Genomic DNA, 26,518 nt, shown 5'->3' on the forward strand with positions numbered 1-26,518 from the left:
CAGTTAGCTTGCTTTTCGTTTCTTGCTTTCTTTCAGTCTTGTTCTGTTCATCGTTTCTGTTGCTGTCATCAGTCTCGTCAAAAGGTTAAATGTTATGTTGTAGAATTAAAACTAAGTAAAATTCTTAAAACAAACTGAATAAAAGGATATTCAAAGATTAAGTGATAAAGCATGTTTTTATCTTTAGATGACTTCTAAATTAAATATAAATGTTTTATTTTAGTTACAAGCATGAACAAGTGAGCATTTCTGGCTAGTATAAGTTTAAGTTAATAGTTTAATGCATCAGTAATCTTCAGTCCTATCAAGTGACAAATGACACGAGTGACTGGTTGAGGAATTCCTGGTATTTTTCTCTATCTTTAAGTCGAAAGGCTCTATTAGACAAGGTTGCTCTTTATGCAGATCACATAATTTTTTTTACCAGGTTTACTTAGACCAGGGATGTCAAACATGTGGCCCGCGGGCCAGTACCAGCCTGTCACAGGGTTCAATGTGGCCCGTGAGTATAGAACACAAACTGCAGTTTTACCACAAAAATTAACTGTTAGTGCTCATTTTGTCCACTGGATGGCGCACTGACAGGTTACGTAAGTGACATTTTGTAATTTGGCTCTTACTTAATTTGATGCAATAATTTTCCCTTCATATTTGTTAAGAAATTTCTGATTTCTCAGCCATAAGATAATAAATGGGACTATTTTCACAATGCACTTGTAATTATTTGCATGCAAAACAAACAAAAAAACCATCTTATTTTGACCTGTCGTCATTTATAGTTTATTACTGACATATTGGTCTGGGTCACTTGAAATCAAATTTGGACAAAAATAGCCCTTGAATTGAAATGAGCTTGACTCCCCTGACTTAAGCCAACCATTTGGGAAAAGCAGAGGGTTCACCTGGTACTATATCTGTCAGTGTAGACGAAAAGGAGGGAAATCAATAGAATTCATGTGTTATAGGCATGGACCTGTTCCTGGGTCCCCAGGATTAAGAAAGAGAAGGAGCTGGAGGCCAAAGCCCTGTTCATTATGTCAGTGACATCTCTAAACTTGTCATTCATCTGAGTGCTGATTTAGTAGGACAAGCACTGTCAAGACTCCAATTTCAAGCTTCTTGTGAATTATAGTTGTGAATTTTATGTGCACAGTGGCCTAAGACATATAAGGGGCAATGTTCAGTAGGGCACCTGCCAAAGCAGGGACAAACAAAAAGGAAGACACCTCCAGATGAGAGAGAGGATAGGAATTGAGATATTTATCTGATAATAAATACTTGATGAAAATTCAAAAGGCAGAGCCACTGAGCCTCAGGGATCAAGCCACACAATCAGCGGTCTGATGAGTCAGTGGGGTGCCACTCATGTTCCCACGGTGTCCATCCACGGACAAAAAGAGCCTTCAAACACATCAGCTATGCCAAGCTGACGCTTCGCGAAAGCCACGCTGGCTCACATCAATCACCTGCGTCATAAATTCAAACAGGCAAATACTGACTTCAGCTCACTGGCAGTATGAGCTCATTCAGTGCCGCAGTCTTGCTTACCTATTTTATAGTCACTTTATGGATTATCACATTTAAATAAATTAATCTTTGTATTCTGTTGAACAGAAATATGTGTATTGTATGATTAGGCCAGCACTAAAGATAATCGGGAATCACTTAATCAGTCTCGTCAGTGTTGAACATTGGTACCACTGATCCCAAAAACACTATAAAATTATTTCTACTTGCTATTGTTGTTAATGTTTTGGAGTCTATAAAACAGCTCTAGATACCATGCTACCTAACACTTTGAAGGTAATTTAGTTGTCAGATTCCATCACGGGATTCAAGTGACAATTCTGGCTCATCCTTTTAAGAGACCTCTTGGGGGTATCTGCACTTACAAAGACTCGTACCTCCAGTCAAAAACAAAATATATTATGCTTTTGTTGCTTTCATTGAAAACACAATGGAAATGAATTGAGAAGACGTTATCATCCCTTTCCTCTGCCTTTTGTGAAGTGCGCTATGTTAATGTTAGGGGAGTTTGGGTTCCTTCAGGGAGGCAATCTCGATGAGGACATAAACTTAGCAGATCTAACTCAAATTATTATAGTGGGGTGGGCAGAAATAAGCTCGGACCTCTATTTCCATACAGAGAGACGTGTGTGTTCAGGGGCCATCTTTAATAGAAGAGAGAAGCTTGTATGCAGGCAGTCCATTTCTCTGTTTGATAAGGACGTCTATGGCGAGTAGTTTCCCCAGGGAGGTCAATTAGACAACTGGCAATAAAAAGGAGAGAAAGAAAAAGCCAACCGAGCGTGTTTGCAAGCCTTTATGTCAATAAAATAAAACTCTATCAACAACACAACTGCAGAGGTTGAAAACAAATTAGTCATTAAAAATGAAAGAAATCATGACTCAAGTGAGAGTGGGATTTCTGATATTTTCTTTGATTTTTAACAATCTTTAAATTTGAGCTCCCTTAAAACAAATATTGACTTTGTTTTTCAAGGGTTTTTCTTATTTCTTAGTCCTTTCTGGTGTGTGCTTTTGTGTGCGTGTGACATCAATAAATGCGAAGGCAATGAGCTTTGAAGACAAATAGTGTCAGGAGTCTGGCTTTAAGTGACTCCTGTGTTTCACAACACAAAACACTAGAGTCCTTGGGAGGCTGTGAATTAATCCAACAGATTTATGACTAAATCTGTCACGGATGGGAGGAGAATACCCTCAACCTTTCCAATAGACATCCCTTAGAGAATTGCACATTCCTGGACTGAACTGTGCATGAGTAGATTCAAAAGGTCCAGACACTTGATTGCATTGTAATTACAAACTTTACAAACGACATACATGCTTTTTTTTGTATATTGGAACATTCTTCAATGACCAAAACACTAACCTGATCTCAACCCATCAGAGTACTTTATTAAACCTAAAAATTTGATGACTTATTTTCACAGCATTTTCATTTAAGTATTACAAATTCTGGTTATATTTTCAATAGCTCTTATACATGGCAAGATGGTGAAAACGTCTGATGGCATAACGGTTTCTGCTATATCAAAAGCTAGTGGGATGCCATCTGACTGGAAAATTACCTAGGATTGTGTAATACGTACGGACATTAATTAATTTAGTTTCTTTTTATTTCCAAAGTGCCTTGTTTTTATTGTTTTGCATTTTTGGGGATTCTCCCTGCATTTGGATCGCAACCACAATTCTTGAGTCAAACTGAATCAAATCGTTCCACTTTCAAATCGAACCATCCTTGATTCGCTTAGGGATCAAAAGTCCAATTTTTTATCCATTTCTTATACCACTTACATTTTAAGAGTCATGGGTGAAACTGCAGGTGATTTTTGTCAAACGCTAATTTTTTTTTATCAGATTAATCACATCTTAGAATTTTGATTAATCACGATTAATCGCCTAATTAAAAAGTTTTTTTATCAACTTTTTTTGCCTGGCCAATTTAAAGCGCACCTGTTATGGGTTAATTCTTTCGACATTTAACTCTTTCACTGCCACTGATGTTAAATGACGTCAAGTAAAAACCTACGGAGCGCTGCCAATGACGTTAAATGACGTCATCCAATTTTTTTTTTGTTTTGTTTTTTTGAAACGGGTAGAGGGAACCCTTCCGCATCTGTGGTGAAAGTTTCCAGCCAGTCTGTTCTGCCTAATGACTATTTTTGGCCCCTAGAGGGCAGCGATGACTCTCTTTTGACAAGATCGGGTGGGCGTCAGTAGAGGCGGAGCTAGAGCGTCGAGCAGGAGCTGAGAATGGATGACAAAGGAAAAATGGCGACCGGTTGCGAGCAGCTCACGCCCGAGACATTTTTTTCAAAGACCAAAAGCATCGACTAATGCTAAAGAGCACATTAATGACAACGATGATCATCATCGATGATGATGATGGTGGTGACTCCGTGGATGGAAAGCATTGACGCGGCAGTAGGAGACGTGGGGGGGGGGGGGAGCTAGATGGTTCAGGAGGAAACGGACAAGGCGCCCGTTTGCAAGCAGCTCTACACTTACAAGACGAAAGGCATCGACCAACGCTAAAAGAGCACATTGATGACGACGATGATCATCATCGATGATGATGATGGTGAATCCGAGATTGACGGCGAAGTTGCAAGCGCTGACGCGGCGGCTATGACGACGTCATAAACGCGGAGCACAACCGAGCACGTTCAGGCGGACGTTCAGGCGGGCGTTCAATCGCACGACGGAGAGTGCCCCGAGTCCAATGCATATTCATCGGAGGAGTGTGTACAGTCTGCTACTTGCTATTTATTCCCCGGAAAAAAAGGCCGTCAAGAAAGTGTAACGTTTGCACGTTGCACAATGCGAAAGTGAAAGTAAACTGTTGTGCGAGTCCTGGCGTCTCCTTGCACGCAGGAGAGCGTTACAAAAAGAAAAACTGTATTTGAAGCATCCACATAATTGTAAGTAGTACCACAGTTGGACACATTTGTAAATAGTTAGCGAAATTGTTTTGTCAAATTTTTAAACTGTTGAATGGAAATAAACGTATTTTGCAAACTAAAAACACTTTTTCATTGTTGGTGAAAGCGCTTTACAGAAGTAAAGCACTATTTAGGTGTTTGTGGCATCATTCATGGACAAAAAGAAGTGTAGAATTCACTAGAGTGCATGAAATAACATAGTTTCACAAAAAGCTCTTTTTCTCCGCTTTTTGTTTCAAAACAGAGAATTTTGGTGAAAGTAACCATTTTCTATTGTTGATTACTGAAGAACGGAATAAGGTAGAAACAAACTTTTTTGTCTGATGAAAGATGAGAGTCCAATCTTTCATTTGGTAGTATGTGTCTTTCCATAGTCTAAACACAACATTTTCTGTGGACCTTGAAAGATCAGTCAAAATGCTTAAATCGGCTGGCACTGGGGACAACCCGTTTCTGAAAACGTCTGGCAGTGAAAGAGTTAATGTTATGAGGATGTCTTCGACATTGTTTTGATCCACTGCACACGCTCCTCCACTTTTTCGAATCAGTTAGTTACTTGTGTAATTTAAAATGAAAAAAAATTACCCTGATAGTTTGACATGAACAAATATTCTGAATGTCATACACAAACATTTATTAAATGCTTTACTTTAATGCATGTAGTTATGTTTATTGCTCACACACAACCTGTGCTACCTTTAACGTAACCATCCGCTGTCAGTTAAAGGATCATCTGCGGATAAAATTAATAGTGTGATTAATCTGCGTTAATACATGATTAATGCAATAATCTTTTTGTGGTTGATTAATTAGTTAACGCTTTAAAGGATCTTTGTGCAGTTTGCCACTTTTTTACTCATGACTGCCACCTCTGGCCCAAAGCATAATTGCAACATCTGTGTCAGGCTCATTCATGGTGCGCGTGTGAGTACGTGCACGATCTTAAAGTAACAGCCACAGTTAACAAACGAAGACATGACTTCAAATAAGGTAAGAAAAACTCTGCCCCTCCCCTCCCCAAAGAAACTGTGGAGTGTGAGGGTCCGCACACTCTACTATAAAGGGAAGATAAAAGCTGATAGATGCAGTCAGAGTAAAACAGTCAGGGCTCTTCGTACTCATTTGGGCACTGGTGGAACATGCATGATGTAGAAAAAGCTTCAATATTACATTTTTAAACGGCACAATGCATCTTTAACTTTGAAAGCACTACTTTGGACTTATTAATATTAAAACTATTAATATCATTCTCATTATCCATGGCATCCATTATGGCATTGCATAAACACTATGACTCCACAGGACCTTTGTAGTGAAGCTGTTGAGTAACATTTCATAGCACATCTACATCTACATCATTTAACAGCAAGGATTTATTTTTGCAGAGCTGTAAGTAGAAGTGGGGCTGTGAGATGAACTGAACGCAGTTCAGTCACAGCGGCTGCTAAAACCACCTAGTGTCAACCACAATATCTTTTATGTATTGTCGAATCCGACCAGACGTTGAAAGGATGACAAAGAGGTGGTCAACAATCAACAATCTCTTTAATGCACACAAAAAGGGTCACTGTTGGCCGCAACCACCATCAACAAATGTAGCTGCCTGCTGCACATCTTGTGTCTTACTTACTCCCTGTGCTTTCTCATTCGACCTCACAGACAGTCGGAATTTATAGAACTCTTAACACAGCACATAACTTCATGCTCTCTACAGTGTTTTTTAACTTTTAAATTCATCCCGGATTGAAACCCCCTAGTGGGCCAATTTAGACCAGGGTTTTGCAACCTGTGGCTCTGGAGCCACATATGGCTCTTTAGTCCCTCTCCTGTGGAAAATACATTAGTAGAAATTAATATGTTTTACATATGTATTTGTATTTTTAGATAAAATATTATTTGCTTGTCAGAAAAAGATGAAACGTTTTTTTTTTAATTACCTGAAAATGTCCCCCCAAAAAGTGACAACAAAATGTCCAAATAATAATAATAATAATAATTTTACCCCCCAAAAACATAAAATAAAACATTCAAAAAATGTACAACAAAAAAGAAGACCTCTATAAAAATAAAAATAAAATCCACAAAATAGCCATAAATGTCCCAGAAAGGAAGAAGAGAGAAAGAAAATGACCGTAATATGTCAATAAAATTGCCAAAGATGGCAGAAATTTGACAGAAAGGCAGAAAAATCTAAAAATGTATGAAAAATTAAGTATGAAAAAATTACACACACAAAAAATGTTAGAAAACGAAAATCAAAAGGTAGAAGAAAATGAATGTCAAATTGTTGGTTATGATGCAACTCTAATTAGCTCTTAGGCTCTCAGTACATTAAGCTAACACTAACGCACTCTTTCCTTCATAACAATCTTTAAATGTTTTGCGGTTCCAGACAGATTTTTTGTCATTTATTTGGAATAAAATGGCTCTTTTGACAGGAAAGGTTGCCGGCCCCTCATTTAAACAAATGATAATTGATTTACCATTGTGATTACTTTAACCCAGTAAAAGTACAGTTGATTCTGATATGAATCACTTTGTCACTGATCATCCAGTGGGACTGATTCATGTCAGTCTTGAACATAGGAAGAATTCCCTGCTCTCGGTTGGGATTCTAATTCAAATAGTGCGATGATGAAAACAGTGAGTGACAAGGCCGTGACTAACCACTCACTTTCGGAGTCAAGTCGGACAGTGAGGGACATTAGCGGACAGTCATCACACGCGTTGCTGAAGAGAGACAAACCTGCCACTGCAAATTCACATGCAACACTGTTCGCTCTCAAATCGCACAAGAAAGATGCCCCTCGTTTTGAGATTAGTATTCCCTTTCACTCTCTCTCTCTCTCTTGTTTTTCTCATCCTCTCATCAGCCTTCGTTCTGCTTGTTGAGGCCAGACAGATGGACGCAGGCGGCTCTGATTGGACTGGACAGGTGGGTATGTAGTTCTGAGGGTCCAAGAGTGACAGCCAAACCACTTTGTTCAGTCACTGTCAGGCGACATCCACCCAAAAGCACACCACTTCAACCAATGTCCATCAACACTGACACTTTGTGATGCCTGCCCAGTCCTATAAATCTTGTGTTCTTCTCAACTCTGCTGCTCAGTTTATAATGATGGTCTTATTTTGTTTATTTGCTTTTCTTTTCCGCACCACGCACATTCCGACGTATATTGGCCCTTGAGTGACCTCACTCGAGTTGACTATTACCACAGACTGAGCTAAATCATGGTCAGGTAATGGAACATGTCACCTTCAGTGTGAGGCCACACACAAACACAATCACACTGAAACAAAAGGCACTTTATGCCTTTTCTTTTCTGTTTACAGATCTATCATTTGACCTCTGTGTTAGTGGCATGTGGCTGAAGGTACAAGTATGATGGTATAACTGTTTAAAAAGTTGGACATATGTAAGGTTACTAGCAAGTAGTCACAGGGTTATAAAACTAAACACAGTTTAAGGTTGCTTAAGGCTTTTAGTGTTAAAGTTTCAATTCTTTGATGGTTTAAAGATAGTGTTCAGGGATGGGCCTGTGATGTTTTATCTCTTCTACTGTGCCCTCCAATGGAAGCAAAACAGACCTGAGGATGGGTCTCCCACTAACACACTAATAGCTGTCAGTTGAGTCATTTGAATAAGGGAATTCCTTGCATCCATCCCTTTTGCTCATCCTCTTCGGGATAAACTTCCCAGCCAAATTTCAGGGGAAGACTGTGAAGACCGTGAACTGGTTGACAGTTTTTTTCATTAATGAATGTAGTAAGAACTTGTAGAAACCGGATTACCCAGATAACACCCACGTAAGTTGTGAGCCTCTGCACTCTTTCTTCCTCCTGACTCTATGTCCTTGATTCCCAAATCTAACACAAAATTGACTTCCCTCTGAAAACAAGATGGCAGCAAAGTGGGCAAATAGTTAGCACATCCTCTCAGTTCTGAGGGTGAGTATTCGAATCAGGGCTCGGGCTTTCCTATGTAGCGTTTGAATGTTCTCCCCATAGTTGTGTGGGTTTCCTCCAGATACTCCCACATTCCAAAAACATGCATGTTAAGGCCTCCTCACACTCGGTGTAGCAATCAAATGTGATTGAACATGAGCATCAGGTTGGACAACTGTAACCTACTTCTCATCAGGATCCCTGGCAAAAGCCTACAAAGGCTTCAATATTTACAAAACAGAGCTTCCCGGGTTCTGATGAGTGTGCGAAAATATGAGCACATCACCCCCATCCTACGCACTCTGCACCGGCTTCCCATACATTTCTGTATCGAATACAAAATCCTCCTTCACAACCATCACTGTCTGCACGGTGTAGCCCCCCACCTACCTCCCAGAACTCCTCAAACCACACACATCAGACAGAACCCGGTCAGGCCAACTGCACCATCTGAGCCCGCCCAGGACTCAGCTCTAGACCATGAGTGACAGGGCTTTCGAGTGCTGCTCCCCGTCTGTGGAAAGCTCTCCCAGATCACCTCAGAGCTCCACAGACGGTGGAAGCTTTAAAAAAAAAAAAAAAAAATTTAATTAAATTTTTTTTAAAAAATACTCAAAACCTTCCTTTAAATTTTTTTTTTTATTATTGATTTCTACTTCGAGTTTTGATTTTAGTCTTGACTTTTTTACTCAGATTTTTTACTGACCGTTTTTTACTATGTGCTTTTATTGCTTTTATTGTTGCCTGTGTTGTGCACTTTGAGATTTATTTTATAAATGTAAAATGTGTTATAAATAAAATCTATTATTATTATTACCTTGACAACAGCACCAAGCAGACTAGTATCTTTCAAACAATTGCCGGTAGTTGACGTTTGTACATTTTGGTCGAGTGCGTGACTCGAACCCGTGTGCTCCAACTCTAAAGCCTGAGCCCAATTGTGAGTCCAAAAAAACTGAGCTACTACTGCCCATACTGCTGTCATGTGTCATGTGACAGCAATTCACCTGATTAATACAAATGTTTTGTTCTGCAAATTTCAAATGAGCAAAACTAATCACCAGTGGTTGGCGACTCATGAAACTAGCCCTGCATACTGTGAGAGCTCAATGCCATTCGGTAACGTTGCTTGATGTTTGCCAGTCCTTATGATGGAGTAGCCAAGCTAAAGAGCACAAGACCAACATGAATTGGAGAGATAACAGTAATACAAAAGTGGACATTTATGATGTGCGTTTGTGTCGGAATACACTACATTTGTCTACCACATGGCCATTGATATTTGATGTCTTGCTGTCCTATTGAAGTATTTTTTCGTTCTGTAAGACACCAGAGACTTGTTTTATAGATTATAAATGGACTCATTATCTGCAGTGCTCATTAGCTGCAGGTCCTAATTAGCCAAAATTGATATTGTTGCCTGACAAAGACAATGGCAATGACAAATTGCCAATTGACCTGTTGGTCAGTCTGTAAAAGGGAGACAGAGACAGCAGAACATGTAGAAGATGAGAAGGAACAGTAACTCTCTTCCTTAATACTTTCAAAACAAACTTCTGTCAGCGAAACGTTAAAACATATTAAAGAGTTGACAAAAGCACCTTTATAAGAATTAAAATTTATTTTGCACATACACACAGTCGTTTGTCCAAAAGAGACTGAAGAGTTACACTTGAAGTACTTTTTGTTTGGAGAAATACTTGATATGATACTGCATCTACCTATTCGGTAGCTATTAAAACTACCGTATGCTAACAATGCAAACCTAATGCCACTTTAAAGGACCATTTCAATGTCTTGTGTCATGGGTTAGTTTTAAAAAGCGTAAAAAGATGGCTGAGACACGAGTGTTGCCAGCCTTGCGACAAGAGGTCGAGGGGTTCGGGGTGTCAGCCTGTCTGTGCTCACACAATATATTGCATATATAGCATCCAAATTAGCTTGCATGGATGTTGTCTTGGATGAAAACCTTTTCTAATGACAATGGACAATTAAGCCCGCTAACCGTTTGTTGAAGACAAGTAGACTAAGCACATGAAGTACTGGAAACGTGCCCTGTGGTCTGATGAGACCAAGGTAAATTTATATGGTTGAGAGCGTGACAAACGCGTGTGGCGGCAACCAGACGGCAAAATAACTGCAATTTACTAGATTTCAGTTATTTTTTCAATGTATATCATCTCAAAGCAACCTCAGTCTCCTGTCCATTCTCTTTAACCTCGAAATATTAATAATGTCCTCCAGACCAAAAATTATAAAGTTTTTGTTCCGCTCATTGCAGTATAGTTGCACTTGAATCATGAATCTGGTGATATGCATTCATGGGGCACAAAAGATGAACTGGAGTATATCAGTCACACCAACATGTATGCAAGTAACAAACATACGCGCATTCCCTAAACTCACACCTATAGCTAGCCTGCAGTGGAGCAAAAAGGGGTGGTTGTTGATGTGAAACATCAATTTCCAGGTTAGCTGCTCAGTGTGGCTCAGGCTGGTATCAGCTGTGACCCAGCTGGGCCAGATAAGCAGCTGCAAAAAGCTGATCTGCCATCCAGCAATGCACCTCTTTGTAATGGAGAATGTGGTAATGCCTGCACACACATCAACACCCACAAACACACGTACAAACAGAAAACTTGAGAGAATTAATTTTAATAAATACTGTGCTGTTTGAAATGTGTCCAAACAGTACATACATCATATGCCATCAAATGACCACTGTGGAAGGAGTGGGCTAATAAATTCATCTGATATAAGACATTAAACACGACAATGCACTTTCAAGTTCAACTAATGTGCCTTGAGCACAAAACATTTGGTTACTTAGTTCATTCACATCTTGCAGTAACTTCACTTCACAATTAGTGATTTTGACATTCAGAAAACTATCTAGCAATCCAACATCAACTTTATTCATTAATTTGCTACAACATTTGTTAACAACAATTGTTGTCTGTGCAACATTGGTCATAATAATCTTGCAATGACAATATCAAGGCACTTTTTATACCGCAATGTCTTGATGTAGTGAATAGCATGACAACCCTATTAGTGTCTAAAACTGAAAACAGTATCTCACATTTAATTTAGACCTTAAATTCATTTTGACCCAAGCAGATGTAAGCCGTGAGTAGAAATTTCTGAGAGCATGATCCCTCATGGTCAGATGATCTGACCGCCACCAGTGTCATGTTGATGCGAGTCAGCTCAGTGTTTGGCTCATTGGGAACACTGTTCACCCTGGTATAGCACCGCCTTCCCTCCGACGGTTTCAATTAAATTTTAACACCCACAAAACTATTACACACACAGCCAGCGGCATTTCAACTTGCTTCTGCAGTCAAAGTAACAAACGGTGTGGTCATTACACAGGAAAATGTGAAAGCACAAAAGAAGCAATACGTGTTTCCATTTGAGAGTGGGGGTAGGCTACGGTGCATCTTACACCATTCACATTAAATATTCCACTGCACAAATACAAACGATACCAAATGGTGAATTTTTTTTTAAAGGCAGACCTGCTGTACTTTTAACTACGAATACTTTGAAATGTATGTGATAAAATGTAAACCGACTGTCGCAGCCAGTCGAAAAGAAGGAGGAGAGTCATGGCTGGTCACGGTCTGTCCTTTTTTGTTTTCCCTGTAATTCAAACCTGAAGTGACACATTGGAGGCAGGTAAGCTCTGCTTAAGTATCCAGTGCAAAAACCCTATCATTGGATCTTTATTACAGCCGTCACTACATCTTTCATATAAAGCATGCAAGTATGTGCTTATTGCTTACTGAGGCACACTGTAACTATTTGCAAGTAAACAATTACTGGGAGGGCACACAGGACTTTACTAACTTACTAACCAGATGTGTGACAAAAATGGCATTTTAAATATGGGCAGATACAGAAGCAGATTCATACGTGCAAAATACATGTTCTTAATATATTTCATTTTTCATAATACATTTCTCAATGCCCGAAAAAAAAGAAAAACAAAACAAAAAAAATAATCACATACTGTGATCCCCCCCACCCCCCAATGCAAAAGGGCTCTCTTGCATACTGAACAGCAAACCAACATTAACTGCAAGAATACATTTTGTCCATTTTTTCCCCCCACAATCAAGTCACTAAAAAATTTGATATTATTGAGGTAGTATCAAATCAGACAAAAAAAAATTGTCCTGCAAGTGAAACCAGAGTCGTATAGCATGTTTGCCATCTAGTGGTGAATGTGGTATAACAACTAAAAACTATATAGAGAAATGCCACTATTTACTGGAGATAGGGACCGGGCCGGATAGTGAATAGTGAAAACATGCATAAAATTGTCATTGAAGAAAAGAATGAATAATAATAATAATAATAATTTTAACCCATTCCCCCCAAAAAAACTCATCAACAAACACAGATAAACCTAAAATATAAATGTTCCACAAATAATGGGGGGTTGCTGCACCCAAATAAAGAAAACAGACTTCTTTTTTTATTGAAAAAGGGTACACTGTAGTACAGTAAACATGTTTAGAATCCTCCCCACACAAAATGTTTTATTATTATTATTTTAAATAATAAAGGGTCCACTCGGAGTGTGGTCAACATGAGGGTTCGCGAGCCCCCAGTTACCCATCCCTATTCTGGTGTGTTATATTTTGTCTTTGAAGAAGTAGGGCTAATGTCAATATTTTTCCAAGGTAGCAACCAATTTACACTTGCACAGTGTGATCTTCTAACAGATTTAATTCTGTTGTAATTTCAGGTGATTATAGTCCTTGTTGTGACCATTCCTTTCTATTGATCCCCTGCTATTTGAGGCAAGTGGCCACACCACAGTGATTGAAATTAAAGTTTCCTTAATCAAATGTGGTTTCTTTCTGTGGATCTGATGAGTCTCTCGAACAACTGATGTCTTTTAAGATAGTTTAAAATTAGGCTTGTTAAACTAAACAATTCGCAATTTTATACAGGAGTTATTTACTGTATTGTTCTCCTGGACATGGCAAGTCCGACAGATGAATGTAGAAGCGGCCCTAAACTGCTCCATGGAAATTGCCCTGAGATAACTTGTATTGTGACTCGAATAGAATATGGAGAATGCTGAGCCTTGAGATGCTTCATTATGACACTAACGAATCACGTGCAGGGAAAATCTTGCGCACCCTTATGATGGATGATGTGTTTGCAGACGCTGCTGAGCTATGCACCCCATTATTCTTGGAAAAGAAATGGATGAGCAAGGTATGGGCTAGAGATAAGAGATGATTGACTAAACCAAAACAGAGGTCCCTCATCAGTGGCAGTCAGCTGACATTATAGCGCAGCCATTGTGGGACAGCCAAACGGCAGTAGAGAGCTGCATCAGGAAGTAAGATGTGTGAATCCTTTTAAGTGAGGTAGGCAAGAAAAAGTAGCAGTCATTAAGAATATCTCCCGGATATGTTGGGACTCAATCTCCTGCAGAGATCAGGTAGTTCAACCCTCCACAGGGATGGATACTTACCTTCTGCAGCTGATAGATAGGATTTGTAAAGGTAGGAAACATGCAGACAGACGCAGCCGCTGTGATTCTCATAGCTCATCCACCAACTCCAACTCACAAACGGTGACAGATAGAGCAGGAGCTGGCAGAAATACTGAGGACACACATCTCATGCCAATTTGACTAAATGAGAGCTGAATGTGGGAGCGTAAACAGACTTCTGCACTGGCCTGCGTAACCAATATCTAGAGCATGTACTCTGCAAGAATAAATGGCCCTGGAAGCTGGCCAGAATCCCAGAACAAGTGAATCCGCTCAAAAAGTAGCTTTTGCCTTCTTTTCCTAACTCCTCCTCTTTACCTTGATTACCCTTTTAGTTTATCACAGCTCATTCTGTTTTATCTCTGGTTTTATATGCAGTTCAGCTTTAGATTACTTGATCTGTGGAAGCAGACAGGCGGAAAAGTCTTAGGTAAAGTCTGTCTTCTATAAAACATAATTTCACATTCATGCCGATTTTGATAAGACAACACTCAAAAACTGTAAGAACAGAGGCCACAGGCTTCTTGTAATAATATCGCGGTGGCTATTACAAACGCTCAGCAGTTGCTTGTTTAACTCTTTCACTGCCATTGACGTTTATAGACGTCAAGTAAAAACCTACGGAGCACTGCCAATGACGTCTAAAGACGTCATCCAATTTTATTATTTTTTTTTTTTGAAACGGGTGCGGGCAAGGCTTCCGGAGCTGTGGTGAAAGTTTCCAGCCGGTCTGTTGTGCCTAATGACTATTTTTGGCCCCTAGGGGGCAGCAATGACTCTCTTTTGACAAGATCAGGTGGACGTCAGTAGAGGCGGAGCTAGAGCGTCGAGCAGGAGATGAGAATGGAAGACAAAGGAAAAATGGCGGCCGGTCGCGAGGAGCTCACGCCCGAGCCGTTTTTTTCAAAGACCAAAAGCATCGCTGAAAGAGCACATTGTTGACGACGATGATCATCATCGATGATGAAGATGAGGGTGGTGACTCCGTGGTTGGGAAGCATTGACGCGGCAGTAGAAGACGTTAGATGGAGCTAGATGGAGGAGGGAACGGGCAATGGCGAGCGTTTGCAAGCAGCTCTACACTTACAAGACGAAAGGCATCGACCAACGCTAAAATAGTACATTGATGACGACGATGATCATCATCGATGATGATGAAGGTGAATCCGAGCTTGACGGCGAAACGCGTCGTAACGCGGAGCGCAACCGAGCACGCACAGGCGGACGTTCGATCGGACGACGGAGAGTGCCCCGAGTCCAATGCATATTCATCGGAGGAAGTGTGTACAGTCTGCTACTTGCTTTTTATTCCCCGGAAAAAAAGGCCGTCAAGAAAGTGTAACGTTTGCACGCAAAATGGACCAATGCGAAAGTGAAAGTAAACTGTTGTGCGAGTCCTGGCGTCTCCTTGCACGCAGGAGAGCGTTACAAAAGGAAAAACTGTATTTGAAACATCCACATAATTGTAAGTAGTACCACAGTTGCACACATTTGTAAATAGTTTGCAAAATTGTTTTGTCAAATTGTTACACTGTTGAATGGAAATAAACGTATTTTGCAATCAAAAAACACTTTTTCATTGTTGGTGAAAGCGTTTTACAGAAGTAAAGCACTATTTAGGTGTTTGTGGCATCATTCATGGACAAAAAGAAGTGTACAATTCACTAGAGTGCATGAAATAACATCGTTTCACAAAAAGCTCTTTTTCTCCGTTTTTTGTTTCAAAACAGAGAATTTCGGTGAAAGTAACCATTTTCTATTGTTGATTACTGAATAACGGAATAAGGTAGAAACAAACTTTTTTGTCTGATGAAAGATGAGAGTCCAATCTTTCATTTGGTAGTATGTGTGTTTCCATAGTCCAAACACAACATTTTCTGTGGACCTTGAAAGATCAGTCAAAATGCTTAAATCGGCTGGCACTGGGGACAACCCGTTTCTGAAAACGTCTGGCAGTGAAAGAGTTAATGTTATGAGGATGTCTTCGACATTGTTTTGATCCACTGCACACGTTCCTCCTCTTTTTCGAATCAGTTAGTTACTTGTGTAATTTAAAATGAAAAAAAATTTTCAGTACAAACCAATGCAGGTTACTTGTACAAGCCTTAAACATACTTATATAAACCTTCAATATACTTATATAGGCTTTAAACATAAATTATAATACAAAATATAGCACTGAAGCAACTTACGAACAAATTCACCTTACGAACGATCGTCCGGAGCGTAACTCGTTCGTAAGGTGGGGAGCGTCTGTATTCATCCTTTGAAAAAAGATTGCTTCAGTGATCAACTAACATACAGTGCTAATAATGAACACTATTAACCAACCAGAGCAACCATGCTTTCACTGGAGTCACCAATGTAACAAACGGCAAAAAATAAAATCTTTAGGCAGGATTAATTTCTTCAAACGCATGACCGCTACTGACATCCCTACTACTAAGTAGTTATTTTTTTGTAGTTCTCAGGAAACTAATGAGAATGAATCAACATGAGACAAGTAAACTGTCATAAACGAGAAACTAAAGACAGTAGTGCAATAGTAACGGTGTTTTGTTATTTTGGATTTGGGCCGCTGAGTGAATTAAACGGAATAACTGCCTTGAGTCTTATGAGCTGCCCGGAGTAAAGCCGTGGACCAGCGAGTTAGCGTACGGTGTTAGATAACCAAATTGGATGCCCCGGAGTCCATTTTCTGTCCCATGCCGGTTGTGTCGCTATGCAAGGGTCCTCTCGCCGGTCACTGCAGTTTTGTAGTTATTACATTCAACTGTCACAAGTTTTAACGCTGCTGTGGTTTGGATGCTGTATTTGTATGGTTGCATGTCACACATGGTTAATGAAGCAAAGAGTTTTATGGAAGAACATTAGAGACTTGATATGGATTATGGGCTGTTAATTGTTTCAATTATTTGTCTTGGTAAGCAAAATGAATTTTGTGGGGAGTTCACCAAACCGCATATTACTTCTGTTATTCAAATATTGTAAAATATCCTAACTAAATAAAGCATTCTCACTAATCAATATACAGCTCCTGATACTTATACGGACATGTGGCTGTATATATTGTGGAAATGGAGTGTATCCAATTTATTCTAATTAGTTGTCTCAAGTATAAACTGGGGTTGATTGACGCCTGTGAAATATGTGGCTTGCCAGATAACTCCAAATTAGTATTTTTGGCATACCATTATTTACACAAAACCATTTGTCAGTGCAAGGTATAGTTTAGGAAAAATAAAATGGAAAACATTCTAACGAGCATTCAGCTACTAACAACAACAGGTTGCTATGCTGATTTGTTTAAAGTGCAGAATGTTGCACAATCAAATTGATTGTGCAGCATTCTGCACTTCAAACAATGTAGTGATTGAATCAATACATATGGAAGGAGAAAGCTGAGGATGACCGTTGGAGAGTGTTGACAAGCCATTACAAACATGTTCCTTCCTTGGGGCTACTTGCACCTCTTTAATCATTGTTGAATTAGGTAATTACATTTTCAGGCATTTACAGTGACAATGGGAGCTTTTGAAGTAGCAGAGAAAGCGTATGGGATGAAAATTTAACATTTTTGGATTACAATTTTTGCTCTTGAAACAGAAAATCTTATCTTATCATTAATAAGCCAAATTTTCTATCTCTTCTGTGCTATTTCCGCTTAGCTTTCATACTTAACGATTTAAAAAGTGAATTTCCCATTTTTTTTAATCAAATTTCAAATTGAATCTCATGAACATTATCTTCATTAGGAATTCAACAACAATGGATACTGACCTACCAATCCATTATTGGATAGAAGTATCTTATCTCAAACAAGTATAGTCTTCTCCCTGAAAGTTACTGTAATTACCGTGCTCAAAAGAGAACTTCATCTGCAGGATCAGGGAAAAGAAATGAGAACATTTAATCAAAGTGTTCCTCACGTCTAATTACGGAATCCAACTCATGACACACCACACTGCTATCAATCTGCCATTATATACCAGTGAATGATCACACTGCTTACACTCGATAAACTTTATACAGATTTGGTGGCTCTTGGTGTTACTGACATCCAATTCCTGTTTACAAATTCACAGTAAAACCCGTAGAACAAAAGTGCCTGAAGATCAGCAGAGTGAAATTGCACAGTAAGTAAACCTGAACAACTATTCTGCAGATGACACTTGCTATGGCTCTTGTGGGGGTATCAATAATTAGCAATGCGTGCATGTATTTATTTTTTTAAAACACACACAAAAAACCTGCAAGTAGCCAACAAAAACATGCACGGATTTGACCAATGACAAAAGCCAGCCAAAGTGGCACCCAAGGCAACATTTTATAGGCCGCCTCAGTTTACCCATGCGTGAGACAGATAACATGGTTGAAAAATTATGACCTGTAGTGCACAAATTTGAAACAAATTAACAGCATGGAAATTGAACTTTGTTGTTAACGATGCACATAAACCTTATGTTGTTACCTTACCAATGAGACTGAGTCAAACAAAATGCACAGTAACTCGAGTGGCTGTGGAAATCTGATCACTGTTCTCTTGTCATGCCGTTTCTCTTCCAAGCAGTCAGACATGTACTGCACACATTCAAGATGTTTCAAGTTATGTGAACTAATGGCCAGGCAGGTAGGTACAATGTGACTATTAATCGAACCACCCCCATTGAAACTTGACATTTTGTATCCTTGCACAATTTCTGTTATGGTTTGGGTTTGGTTAGTTTTGCTGTTTTGTCATGATCTGTGTTTTGTTTGGCTTGGTTTTCTTTGTCACGTCTCCTTGTTGTCATTGTGCTCGTCATACCGGTCCCCTTGTGTCATGTCCAGGTGTTTGTCATTGTCTCGTTAGCTTGCTCCTATTTAGGCCCCGTCCAGACGGAAGCAAAGCCTGCTTCGTTGCTCAAACAAATCTCGTACACACAGAAGCATTTCAAGACTTGCGTGTGTCTAAAAGAAGACGCTTAGGACATTTAACGGCTGTAATGTACAGACGCTCCCCTACTTACGAACATTCGAGTTGCGAACAACGGTACATACGAACATTTCTGCACGTACAGTATGTCGAAAAATGTTTGGAAAGAAATGCTGTAAGTTATATTTTGTATTGCGCGTAGTGCTTCTTTCCGCCGCTAATACCGACGATTGCCGCTGTGAGAGCTCATTGGAGGCTGAGCAACGTGGCGAGGAGGAGGAGGAAGAAAACGCCGGTCCCCATGAAGCAGGAAATAACTTTTGAAGCCGATTCCAGCGACGACGAAGAATCTCTCATGATATAAAATCCTCCTCTTCCTCCTCCTCCATCATCTCCTTAAGCATCGAGTACATCTTCCAAAAGTAAGTTAAACTTAATTTTATTTATCTTATTACGTACATGTACATACTGTGTGTGTGTCTTTCGCTCTCTCTCTCTAACATACGTAGTACAGTACAGTACTGTACGTATTCTCTCCATTTTATTAAGTTTTTTTCAGTACAAACCAATGCAGGTTACTTGTACAAGCCTTAAACATACTTATATAAACCTTCAATATACTTATATAGGCTTTAAACATAAATTATAATACAAAATATAGCACTGAAGCAACTTACGAACAAATTCACCTTACGAACGATCGTCCGGAACCTAACTCGTTCGTAAGGTGGGGAGCGTCTGTATATGCCAAGTCTGGAGTGGCGCTGTAGCGCAGCCACAGGGAATTAACAGAAAGCGTAGAAGAAGAATCAGAGAAAAAGATGAACACTTTTTAAAAAAAAAAAAACACTTTATTGCAATCTACAGAACCAACATGGCTTTGCATGTATCAAAACAACAAGAAAAAGACAAGCACAGGAGAAGTGACAATGGCGGGTGATTCAAGTACAACATCGCTTGTTGAGCGTGGGAATAAAGAAAAAAATATTTTGCTGCATAAGCATAAGCAAGGTAAGGAGACTGCGCAAAACGACTATTCATCATTGTTGTTGACAGACTGACGGTTCGCGTGCACTCACGCGAGCATTGGCGCATACGTCGATGCGTCGTCATCGAGCTGCGACCATTACGTCATCGCTGGAAGAGAATCCTGCATACAGTGTCCAGACGGCCGCGTAGTGGGCGCGTATTGAAATCTTTTCACTCTGGAGCCCGGTTTCAAAAGTGATCGGTTTCAAGCTCCGAAACCGCGCCGTCGTGTGGACGAACAGCTTAAACGGTAAGAAAATTGTGAGGATACATTGAAACTGGTTTTCGTGTGGACGGGGCCTCCATTCTTTGATGGATCATTCGTTTGCGTCACAAATCTATGTCAGTTGTCCTGTCCTTTTTTTTTAACAGTGTACCCCTTCAAATCAAGAGTGAGAACAATGTCAACATCGAAACAGCGACCAGGCCACTGTAAAAGTTGCTTGATAGTGACTTATCTAGAGTTTTGACTGTGAGGAAGAGTACAGGTTGGACATATTACTGTACACCCACCGCTCAGATAACACACGGGCATTTGCTTGTGTGCTTGTGCATGGCTTCATGTGTTTATGTATTGGAGGGCCTCCTGGACGAGGACATCTGCTGAGCTAATAAACAATAATCTTGACAAACAGTCACTGTCCAATCTCTCGGCCCACCCTCATCATCACACCGCTGAAGAATCTATCACAGGCTGGGCCAGGGACATGACTGACAGAGATTTGGACCACTGGAATGTACTGTGCTGGAGCACAGCCCAGCTGCTAGAGGACACAATGATTCATGGTCAGAGGGCAACCCAGACGGAGCAGTTCGCGAAATAAGCAGCACCCAACAACACAGCCCGACCCTTTATTGATACACAAGCTGGAAAAAATGATGGCCCTCTGCCAAAACCTGACATTGCTTTAGGGTTATGATGATGATGATGTGCGGTTGCCTCACACAGTAACTATGCCCTTCCCTGGCTACAACAGTGAACAGACAACTAAGATGATGATGATAAACATGATGAGAGCAAAGGTGTCCAGAGTGGTTGCAATACTAATGAAGACGTGGCTGTTATTTCAAACTCATGAGTAAAGGAAAAGTCCTTCAAGTTGTTTGCGAGCAGACTCGCATGCTTGAAATCGGAGAGAACAGGCCTTGATAAGCAAGTCTACTGTTTTACAGAGTGTCGAAAGGTGACGTAAAAAAAAAAAAAAAAAAAAAACTACTAAAAAAGTGCCCTTGAGATCAATCTAATATAAAAGACTTCCTGGCCTTTGACACATCAGCAAATGATGAGAGTCCCAGCATCACCAAATTGCTCTGTCAATCACCACAACCAAGAGGAACGACATGAAATAAATGTGAGAAGGAATAGAAGAGTATCACGGAGGCATCTCAGATGCGTGTGATTTTTTTTTACCCAAATAGCTACGGCACAATGCATTCGGTATAAGAATATTAATATACTGTATTAAGATCATCACCGATATCCATATCATTGTCTGAAAAATCAGACTAGCCAGGATTACGGCAGTAAAAATTGAAATTTTTTTCTGCCCTCCGTACACATAAAAACCTACACTGAAAAACATCCGGGTAGAAGACAGCCACTGCAATCACTGTCACTTCTTATTTTGCCGGCCCTTGGCTTGTTTCCTTTCTCACTTTATGTTCACAGTACTCGGAGGGGAGATGACAAAGATTGTTTTACTGTACTTTCTTCAAACATTGTACAGTTGTACATGATATAGAGCATAGTGACAGCGCACGCAGACTCACCAACAGGCATATCTTCATAGATGAGAAGATACGTTGAGAAGAAATAGTTCAGGAAACGTGGCGGCTGGTTAGATCCTGTGAAGCAGAGGAAAGCAGACAACAGTCATTTCCATTATTGCCTGAAACCTTGTGATGGAATGTTTGGATTTGGATTTAAACATTATATCTCACTGTTTATCAAGTATTAGCTAATGTTAGCAACTAAATAAGCGCTAATTGCATGTGTGAACCCCAAAAATGCCAAAACACCACAACATCCTTCATTGAGACTCAGTGTACCATGTCATTGCTGTGGTGAGAGATTTTGGGCATATTTTCATGAAATACCAAACTTTGGAAGTAACCAGAAAAATTCCTTTAAGACCTAAAATTGTCAAACATAAAGTACATTATGCTTCTTTTATGCAAACTACTTAATCGATCAAACTAATGTTTCTGTTTGTTTTGCTTCTTCCGTCCTTGCGCCGTAATAATCAAAGTAAAGGACTAACTCGAGAGTCGCTGTACTGCCTGTTCTAGATGTTTCCTTCCTCCAGAACACCTGATTCAATGATCAGGGTCGTTATCAGACTTCTACAGAGCTGGCTGGCTGATGAGCTGATCATTTGAATCAGGTGTGTTGGAGGAGGGAGACATCGACATGCAGGACAGCGTCTCTCGAGGACCGGAGTTCCCTACCCATGGGCTGCTTCCGTCACCTTTAAAGATTTTCAACTCAACTCTTTTTTTTTTTAAACATCTGCAGCGGTATCAATGTTGTACATAAGATCGAACTTCAAATACAATAAATATATAACTTATAATAATTATTTTCTTATTAAAATATACAAGAAAATGTACATTGCTTTACATTACCACTTTTATGGCGTAAGATCACTGTCAGCGTATTTGTAAAAAAACGAGGGCGTATCCGTGATAAAGTTTTGTATCCATGATAAACGATTCGTATCCGTATTAGTAATGTTCCGTGTGTTCGCGTGTCAAACGTGTGTATGAATTGGATCCGACGCCTCGGTTGTGAATATGAATCCAGAACATGAACATTTATGATGACGCCACAGGCAGGTCACAGGGGAAACTAGTCGAGCCGCGATTTTTCCACCTACAAATGCGGCAAGAAGATTTTTTATTTTTTTTTGCATATGCCAAGAACAAGAACATGTGCCATGGACAAGGAATGGTCAAAATCCCAAGTTCGTTCTCTCTCTCTCTCTCTCTCTCTCTCTCTCTCTCTCTCTCCCTCCCTCCCTTCCGCCCATGTGTGGCTAAATGTCATGCTAGGAGTAGGACCCTGAAATTCAGATAAATTGTAGCCAGTAAATAATGACAGCAATGATCATCTATCTAATTTAGTCGGTGAGGAGAGGCACAGGTTCAACATGCTAATGGATTGGTAAAGACATGAGAAACGTGAAGGTGAAAAGAAGACAGCAAAGGAGAGGAAAATGACGGGAGCATAAAAACAGCATGCAAAGACAAGTTATAAGAAAAGAATACGCAGCAAAAGGATGAGGGACTACAGTTATTTAAAAAAACAGATAAACTCATTGTGCTTGATGGAAACATGTTGTGGCATTCACTTAATAATGTTCTCTGCTGCTTCACCGCCGCGTGTGATTGGATGTGTCTCCTGCCTGTCACTGTGAGACATTTAGCGTGACTTTCCACTGCGCTAAAGCTCCTCCACTATGTCCGACTCAGACACTCATGCGGCACACTCAGCAAGAACACAACAACATTCCGAACAAGTTTGTAGGACAATCGCAGACAAAGCAGATGAGGAACAAGGAGAACAGAAAGAAGAGGGGCTGGCAGAGATGAAGAAATGAGAAACGAACTGATGAAAGCAAAATGTATCAAAAAAGGTATGAGGAAGATTTTTGCAGAGGACAAGAGAATTCTTTCAGACGAGTGATAACAAGGAGATGACCAAAAAAAATGATTGGCCGTCAAATCTAGAATGTTATATTGAACAAAGGTTTTTCACAGTTCATACTTTGTGACAATTAATATTTCTGACACAATATTGTTTTTTCTTGATCTACTTTCTGTTACAAATTATACACATTCCCTTTTATTTTTTACTTTTGGCATTGATTAATTTACCCATTTAATCTCAGATAATTCATTGTTAAAAGGTATTTATGGTCATTGTAAAAATTACAACGCAAAATGGATGTCCCTCCTTTAGATTAAAAGTACAATCTTGTCTTTGTTGAATTAAACATTTAATAAGAATGGTGAGAACAGCTCACCTTCACATGAGTGTAGAATAAGGAAGGGAAGAAGGAGCTTGGCAAATGTCATCCTGCTGACAATCCCCAGACTCAATGACATCACCTACACCTGAAAAACACAAACACAGATTATACTCACATTACAGATTCTCAAATCTCAATAAAATGTTTTATCATGTAAAGGAGTAAGATTCACAATCACCGTCTTGGATTCACTTCACTTTGTCTTTGTCCTGTTGTATGTGCTGGTAAGTCTCTCCTTTGTTTTGTTCTTTCACTCAGTTTCTTAGTTTTTGACTTTTATTTAAGATTTTAGAGCCTGCTACTAGCACCGCAGTTTGACTTCTTTGTGCTATTTGTATTTTTCAAGTTCCACTTCTGCCTTGCCCGTTTCCCTGCACTAGGATCTACCTGTCTTTTTGCCTCCACCCCATCATAAAGAGCCCCCTTTTGACAGAACGACCAAAAGACCAGACCCAGCGGGAAGCACAAAGCACGGGTTTGATCGCCATCAGACAGTGGGTCCTCTTGTTCTTTCATGTCCCTCTCACCGGCATCCAGTGTTTCTTATGTCTCCTATGATCATTTTCCAGTCCCTCCAATTAACCCGTGGTCAGTATTTTATTTTGAAATGGCTTGGTCTACACCATCAAAAAGCACAAAACGCGTCACAAAACCGCCACTGGACGATTAACCGAAATGTTATTGCAATTTCGATTTTGGCTTCTCTGAGTATACAAGTTCCCTGCGTTGTGAAAGGACCCTGATTGCACCATGTAGCTTGTAGCTAGCCCGGAGTGAACCAGTGTGATTCTGCCATCCCTAAGCGTCCTTCAAACTGTTTAATGACACTCCAGTTGGAGTTAACTGTAAAACTAAACACACGATGAGGAGAATTACATACAGTCGGTATTTAAATACAAAACATGCTTCGTTTTTAAACACATCGCGAGCCTAGCGCTAATGTTAATGCAAGTGAATGGATGATTCCATTCAAATGCTAACAGAAAGTTAGCATTAACTTCGGGAGTAATAGTCCTTCAAATCACGAATATTCACACACAAATGCCATGGAAACACATACCCACAGGTAAGATAACACTACTCAAAGGCACAAATTCTTCCCAATTTGTGAAAAACGAGTTATTTTAATAGAATTCAATCGCACCTTTCTTCTGTTCTCATTGTAAGCGTGTGCACCATGGATGCACGGCACCACACTGCCCCTAAGAGGCCAGAACGCGCAGGAACACACAGTATTTGTTTTGCGATTACTGTTTTAGTGTACATACAGTATTTTTATTTATTTATTTATTTTTAGTTAAAAGATTCACTGAATTTTCTTTTCCTCAAAATTGAAGGACACAAAGGACATCCTTTTTTTTCCCATTTGGTCATATCAGCACACATTTCCACATGACAGCACAAAATACAATCCCTGAAGTCCCAGGTTAGCACACTAAATTCACAGACTTGTAAAAGCAACATAAGATAAAATAAATATGATAAAGAGTGTAATTTAATGTTTACGTTTGAAAGTGAAGAATGCAATTAAGTTAAATTTCATATATTTATTAGGTTATGTTATACAGTACTTAACAAAAATAATTGTGTTCAAGAATTAAGTTTTCAACGTGAAGGGACGAATGGGCGTAAGGCTATGATCATAGTTTTGCGTAGTTGAATTTTAGTAGTTGAAAAAAAAACATTACGTTTTAAAACCAATGACTAACCGTTTTATTAATAATGATTTCAATCAAAATAATTGTGATTATTATTTTTCCCATAATCGTCCAGCCCTACCCTCCATCCATGTTTCCTTCCGCTCCACATATTCTGCCTTACTCCGATTATGTCGATTTTTAAAGGTTATGGCTCAATCTGACTCTAATATTGATATCCCTGGTTCGACCACTTGTGCTTTGTCTAGTCCTTGTCGGTTTTTGTCTCTTTTTTTTTCTTTTTTTTCTGACCCTAACCCTTTCTTTTAACTCTAACCATCACCTTGGCTACCGTGGCCAAGGGAAGCGCCTAAGTAAAGGTTCCTCCATCCCCACTTTCCGCAACAGTTTCATCATCACCTTATTCCATGCCCCACCTAGTTCCATGCCTGTCACTTCACCATCAATGGTTCAAATCTGTGTCTCTACCTTCTCTCATCAATTCTGCACCCCTAGTATCAGCTCCTATTCAGTGTTAGCTTCTGCTGGTGTGCCTCGTTGTCTCGTTAATCTGTCTGGGTTTAGTTTCCGTTCACTCTGGTTAATAGCATAAATCCTGTCATCTGTGGTGGTGAGCCTCGTCCCACGTTCTTCATTCACTTTTCTCAGTTTTGTGAGTTTTTGATTATGATTCTGATTTTATATTTATATATATAATATATATATATATATATATTTATATTTATATTATATATATATATATTATATATATATTGTATATATTTTTTTTTGGTCATTTTAAATTCCTTTTTAATTTTTAAAACTCCTGCCACGCCTGCTTCCCTGCATTTTGGTCAACCCACCCCGTTTTGACATCTAGAACAATTGTATCCTATTATCAGTGGATTGGCTCTCGGTTCCACCTAGTCTCCTTGAGGAAGAGAGCAAACAGTCGCTTTTCTAAATGATGTCAACAA

General features: G+C 39.6%; 1 protein-coding gene across 5 annotated transcripts in view; it reads right to left on the minus strand.

Moving 5' to 3' along the window:
• cdh23 (cadherin-related 23) overlaps positions 1–26,518 on the minus strand; it is a 172,218-nt gene that overhangs the window by 135,526 nt on the left and 10,174 nt on the right. For 3 of the 5 annotated variants that reach the window (XR_013296236.1, XM_077582265.1, XM_077582262.1), the window contains exons 2-3: positions 23,899–23,989; positions 21,644–21,718 (exon numbers count right to left, since the gene is read on the minus strand). Coding sequence is in view for 4 of the 5 variants with exons in the window: in XM_077582265.1 (XP_077438391.1) it covers positions 21,644–21,718; positions 23,899–23,980 (157 nt within the window). In the remaining variant the exon portion in view is untranslated. Of the gene's footprint in view, positions 1–21,643; positions 21,719–23,898; positions 23,990–24,082; positions 25,030–26,518 lie in introns of those variants that run through there. The other 2 variants (XM_077582263.1, XM_077582264.1) reach the window with 2 other exon arrangements.

Source organism: Vanacampus margaritifer, chromosome 12 (genome assembly GCF_051991255.1).
Source record: "Vanacampus margaritifer isolate UIUO_Vmar chromosome 12, RoL_Vmar_1.0, whole genome shotgun sequence".
NCBI lineage: Eukaryota > Metazoa > Chordata > Actinopteri > Syngnathiformes > Syngnathidae > Vanacampus > Vanacampus margaritifer.